Here is a 6,538-nt window from a genome sequence, read left to right on the forward strand (position 1 = left end):
TGTGCCGGCGTTGATCTCCTCCACATACACACACATACCCACACACACGCCAACACAACACGTTAACCGGTGAACAGCAGAGGGGCTAACGGCAGCTACACTCATTACTGTTAGTGAAATTAACCCTTAGCGAGTAAGAAGCCAGTACTTTATCAATACATGTGTTCAGCAAGCATGAATATGTAAACATGTAGACAGCGATATTCAGTTTGCACCGTCCACAGTGTCTCATCCAACGACGCTAATGTTATGTCTTACACACGGATTTAGACAGCACGCCAGTTCAGGTGATAGCTGCCATTTGAGCTTATTAGTAACAATTCGCGGTCTGTATGTAGACTAACTTAGTTTGACACGTATCTTAAAATACTTTTAAACTTAGCTGCTGGCTGAGACACACAGCCCCTCTTCTCTCTACCAGCACTAATGTTACCATGTTACCGGCCAATAAGCTGGTGGAGCTAGATATAGCTCTTTCCCTCAACCCAGAAGTTTCCCTGAAAAAAGTACCTAGTAGGGGGGTAGGACTTCAGATTATCCGGAATTCTTGAGGGGCGGGGCTTGGTGCTGAAGAATGCTGATTGGTGGAACACACACTTGCAGCGTTCCGCACTTTTGTGTCAGTGCGGCTGCAAACTATTTTTTTTTTTTTCATTTCTACAAGCTTCACTTCGTTTGTGTTTTCCTTAAGGATGGGTACCAAAACCCGGTACTAAATTAGCCCCGGGGCTTAATTATAAGACTGTAGTATGGATAAGCGCTAACGGTATCAGTTCTTTTGTGCCGGCGTTGATCTCCTCCACATACACACACATACCCACACACACGCCAACACAACACGTTAACCGGTGAACAGCAGAGGGGCTAACGGCAGCTACACTCATTACTGTTAGTGAAATTAACCCTTAGCGAGTAAGAAGCCAGTACTTTATCAATACATGTGTTCAGCAAGCATGAATATGTAAACATGTAGACAGCGATATTCAGTTTGCACCGTCCACAGTGTCTCATCCAACGACACTAATGTTATGTCTTACACACGGATTTAGACAGCACGCCAGTTCAGCTGATAGCTGCCATTTGAGCTTATTAGTAACAATTCGCTGTCTGTATGTAGACTAACTTAGTTTGATACGTATCTTAGAATACTTTTAAACTTAGCTGCTGGCTGAGACACACAGCCCCTCCTCTCTCTACCAACGCTAATGTTACCATGTTACCGGCCAATAAGCTGGTGGAGCTAGATATAGGGCACTCGCCGAATCATCTACGTCATCATCCTGATTTGAATACATTTTCTGGAACTTTGAGGTGTGGTGGAAACACAAACCACACAGATTACCAGGAATTCTTTTACCCAGGTACATAAATTCCTGGAAACAAAAGTTCCTGGAAATGTTGGTGGAAAAGAGGCAAATGTCTACACCCAGCCTATGCTGGCTCTCATGTCTAGTTTGACTCTGTTGGGCATTTGAACACATTTATACACCGCTTTTCCTTTAACTTTGTACAAGTCCAGATATTTAAGGTCCATTTCATTTAATAAAGATCACCCTCGTTTGGTGTTTTTACTGTAGTCCTACAGCATTTTCACCTTTCCCTCTGTCAGTCTCACAGTCCACCTTAATAAAATGATCCTGCTGAATAGAGCTCTGCTCCCAAGTGGCCAAAAAAACTTCAACAACAATGGGTCTAATAGAGATGCTGCTCAGTAGATTCTATGTAAATGTGATGTACATTAGCCAGCTGCTACTCATTTCTCTCTGCCCCTCCCGCCTTTTAGAGAGTGTGATGGAAAGGGATCGCTACATGAGCCCCATGGAGGCACAGGATTTTGGTCTCATCGATCGGGTCCTGGTCCACCCGCCCCAGGCAGGCCAGGATGAGCCTGAGCTGGTGCAGAAAGAGCCAGCAGCGCCAGCCAGTCCCTCTCCACAGCCGGAGTCTGCAGCCCCTGAGCAGGTCCACCCTAGGACAACCCCCCCCTCTTCATACAAACCTGAGCCATGAATCACCACAGAGTTTGCATTTCTCTTTCTACCCCCTGACCAACACATGAGCAGACACAATGTACAGTGATCAGACAGTGTCTTCATATGAAGTGAATCTTCCCTTTTTTAATTACTTTTCAGGTGTTGATTCCTGTGTTCTATGAAATCAAAGTCAAAGAACTAATGATGTTCTAAGGGGCTAAGATGTTAAGTCATCTTTTTGACTTAACACACAAGTTGTGTGGACTAGTATTTCAGCTGAGTTGTATTTGCAGAATGAAACCCCAGCGAGATAAAATGCTCTATGGTAGACAAGGTTTTTCAGGGGAGGGGAAGCTGTTAAGACCATGGAGCCATTTTGTTCTGTTGCTGCAGAGACGTTCACTGAAGAGTGGAGAGGACCTGTCTGACCTGTATTTGTTACTAATAAATGCACCGTTTTTGACCATACGTACAACATGGACTGCTTGTTCTTGATCCATAATTGTCTCAAAATGTATTTGAGATCATCCACAGTACCCAAAGAAGCCTGTTTTCTTTCATCATCAAAGTGGCAATAAAGAAATACAGGTTTTAAGGCCCTGACACACCAAGTCGACAGTCGGCCGTTGGCGATTGTCTGTCGCCCTAGTCAACCAGTGTATCCTGCACCGTTGCGCCTCGGCGGCACCTGTCTGCTTGTTTTTTTGGTCCGTTCGCATGTTGAATTGGCGTTGGCACAGTAGAGTCCATCAGTGAATAAAATCACTCTGGCAGTTCAGCTTAGCGTATGAGAATATAAACTTAAGTGAGGGAAGTAAACAAAGAGCTAAAGCCAAGAGGCAGTGAGACCAAAACAGACTTGTTACATAAGGTATGATTATATTTCTTTATCCATTGAGCTCTTATATCTTTATCCATATATCTTTATCCTCTCTATCCATTATATCTTTATCAATTGAGCTCTTATATCTTATATGAGCCCCTCTATCTGTTACTGGTCACTGCACACGATAAATATGCCCTGTTCTTTCAGCATAGGATTGTGTTGATAATATGCTAACTGGCTAACTAACATCAAGACAGTCTTCCCATTTCTCTTTTTAAAGTGTCTTTGCTAGTTTTCCAGATTAATTTTAATGAATGACGTCTCTTTACTGATTCAAGTTAAAAGTCATGATAATTCAGGCCCATGTTTCTGTGGGGAATTTAGATGACTCTATGTTATAATCCAGTCAAAGGTTCAAGCAGGACCAGGGTGAAGTCTGCAGATGTTGCTGTGTATGTTCCAACTGTACAGAGGGAACTTAGGTTGGGTTGGGACACGTTACAATGAGACTGTGTTTGAAAATGGGCTTTACAGACAGCCTGGATGTGACAAGCTCACAGATGAGGTCATCAGTTCAGTCAGTTCTTGGGGACATTGGAACTGAGATCAGAAGTGATTTTAATCAATCAGTGATAACAGATAACAGATCTTACATTTAGGTTCGTTTTGATGACTTACATACTATAACTGGGCCCTTTAACCAAAAAAATCCCAGATGCCATCTACCAAAAAACAAACCATTTTCCCAAAAATGTAAACAAACACTAATCACCCGTTTCCATATGTTTCAATTTTAAAAATCTGTCTGCAAAAACTCACACAAACGTGGCCAAATAAATAATTCATTGCACAGTGTGTTCATTCAGCAGACACATGCTCTAATATGATTAACTCGAGTAATCACAACCTAAATTCAAATAGCACAACTTTCCCTAGGTGCAAACACTAAGCCTTGAAATTGTTAACATGCCAATCAGAACTAAACAGGTCAATAAAAAGGGCCTCAAAGCACGTCCATGTGCTTTGGAACAATGGATCCTAACAATGTCAAAGTTGCAAAACGTCAGAGAGAAAGAAGGACAACAACAACAAAGACAAATAATCTCACACATCATTCCACTGCATTTCATCATGTGCTCATACATGGGAGGACTATGAGAGAAGCTGGACAGCCAGTGCAACCCAACCTAGGCTGTTACACAGCTGCATCCCTTGTCTGTACTTTCAGAAGATAAAACGGGGGTATTCCATCAAGCAGGCTAAAGGCAAATCCAGACTTAAATGGCCAAGTCTGGCTAATGTGAGCCGGAGTTCTGTTTCATCAAAGTGGTTAAGATTAGCCTCACATCGGTAACATGGAGTTTCTTAATTTCCAAGTCCAGTTTCCTTAAGGTCTTTCTTTTGTCTGTCAAGCTCCATGTCCTGCAGCTTTCTCTTCTCACACTGGAGCTTGACATCTGCCAGGGCTATTTGCTTCCTCAGATGAGTAGCATATAGCTGTCTGACAGTTTGTGAATTCTGTAAAACACATATCTATTAGCACAGCAATTGTGGACACCGTGGATGTCCTTCAGGCAATACTCACTACATTTCCAGGCAGGCTGTCAGGCTGTTCATCTGTGTCCTGTTACAAATATATTTTCTATGAGCACCACATCACTGACTTCTTATACATTAAGGACTAAATTATTTCCACAAGACTGGCAGGTTACCGCAAACCTTCTGGAGTCCAGAGAAGGTGTCTCCTCCTCATCTGCTGCATCCCCTGCTGCAGATGTGCCTTCACCCTGCCACATTAAATAGAATTTGTATTGACCTAATGTAAACTTTGAAGACATGTCAAGCAAATGCTTCTAATTAATAACACTCACGGGATCATCTTCCGGTGGCTCCAGAAGGGTCAGTGTGTCACCTGACACTGCAAGACAATAGGTGCGTTCGAGATGAGCCAGTCCTGCGCCGATTCGATCACTGGTGATCGGCACACAATGCATGCCGGTTAGTTTTGTGTCCGACTTCATCCCAACTTGCTCTGACGTATTACAAAAGTGGACGGCGATAAAATCGCGAGAGGGAGGCGGCCGCAGTTTTTAGAGCCAGGCGCTGCAGTTGCTCTCCACCGACTGCACCGCCTGGCTCTCACCTGATCTAACAGCTCATTGGTTCAGATGTTGACTCAACAAGATGATGTTTTAGATAAACTACTCATTTTTGTTGTATTTTAGAGATTAAGATTGTTTTTGTCTGACCTGAAGGTTTATTCTGTGAACAGAAAACATGTTGTGTGACTGATGGTGAAAACAAACTGATATATGGGCCTGATCACTTTTTTAATGAATTGACATCATTCCAGACAGGATGTTAGTGTGCCTGTGACTTCCTGTACGGACTGAAGGCTGCTGGAAACTGTCGGAAAACTGTCCGACTTCACCGCAGCTTTTTGTCACCGCCCCCTGCTGCGGCCGCCTGCTCTCGTCTACTTTCCAGGCGAGGCGCAGTTCATCTCGAACGAGCCTAATCCAAAGTCAGACAGTCCACATAACACCAATGATTGATTAATGAATTAATAAAATGACTGATTCCATGTACAGTATACTGGAATAATGTACCTTGTATGAAGAGGGCGGTTTCTGTGGGTGGGACAGAGTCTGTAGCTGTCCCCCCCTGTATCCCCTCTATCATTGGCCTGCTCAGTTCTGATCCAGGGCGAGCTCTTCCGCTGGTGTGAAATCAGCAGTTGGTTCCCGAGTAATATTATATCCACTGCTCACCTTTAAGGTGAAGTGTTCAACTGTTAATTTGTGGAAGGAACTTTAATTGTAATTATGACAGATTCATTTGCGCAGCAAGTGCATATTTTTAGATTACTTACGCATTCAGTCGGTCTGCAGTTGTTTGCCACGCACTCTCTCTCTGCTTTATTATCACTGAAGTGTTTCCTTTCTTCGTGATTATATGTTTTACCTCTTCATAAGTGTCCATGATGAGATGCTGCTCACTGGGTGAGAAGTATGTGGCACGCATCCTCTCCATTGCTGCATCGGTGAATCTGTGATCGATCTCGGGGTCTATTTAAGAAAGCAAAGGACGTGCACTTATCTGAATGAGTTACACCTGGGCTGCATCCCAAGTCTCTTAATTGTATACTGCTAACTCCTAACTCTAAAGGAGTTAGGGTTAGGCGTTAGGAGGGATCTGTTAGGTGCGATGAGTAAGGTAACACGAGAGGTTCCTAACAGGAAGTCTTTTTCAGCTTGAGTCTCTGACATATAAATACCCGCCCCCTACATCTGGCTCATTTGAATGAGATGGCGGAGAAATAGCACAAGTGTACCCGTTACATGCATTCTTTGCAATGAAACGCTGTAATTCACATGCCTACGTGACTACAAAGAGTAACGTTAATGATATTTCATGCAAGACTGCCATGTTGTAATTAAGTTTATTTCATTCACAACCCGTTGCGTTGTTCAGCGGACTGTTGGTGATGTGTGGCTGCAGGGGCGAAAATCCCATTTCATAGTTGGGGGGGACAATAAACAGTAAAATTTTAGAGAATAATTCCAGGGGGGGACAAGGAAAAAAAGTTGTAGCCTGTCTTTTATACAGCATCTTTTACCGCAGTTTGACGCTTTAATCTTCTCTCTATCTCTCCAACAGGCAGAGTGAATGTCTATACTAAGTAAACTAAAACTAAAACTAAACATTTCCTGCAATTAAACTGGTAAACTGGTTTATA

The 6,538-nt window shown here is 43.1% G+C and overlaps 1 protein-coding gene across 1 annotated transcript in view; it reads left to right on the forward strand.

Annotated features, from left to right (window-relative positions):
- Positions 1-2,441, forward strand: part of clpp (caseinolytic mitochondrial matrix peptidase proteolytic subunit) — a 28,598-nt gene extending 26,157 nt beyond the window's left edge. The window contains exon 7 of the mRNA XM_033645289.2: positions 1,784-2,441. Within this exon, the coding sequence (XP_033501180.1) occupies positions 1,784-2,010 (227 nt within the window). The 3' untranslated portion in view covers positions 2,011-2,441. The remainder of the gene's footprint in view (positions 1-1,783) is intronic.
- Positions 2,442-6,538: the final 4,097 nt, after the last annotated feature.

Source organism: Epinephelus lanceolatus, chromosome 18 (genome assembly GCF_041903045.1).
Source record: "Epinephelus lanceolatus isolate andai-2023 chromosome 18, ASM4190304v1, whole genome shotgun sequence".
Taxonomy (NCBI): domain Eukaryota; kingdom Metazoa; phylum Chordata; class Actinopteri; order Perciformes; family Serranidae; genus Epinephelus; species Epinephelus lanceolatus.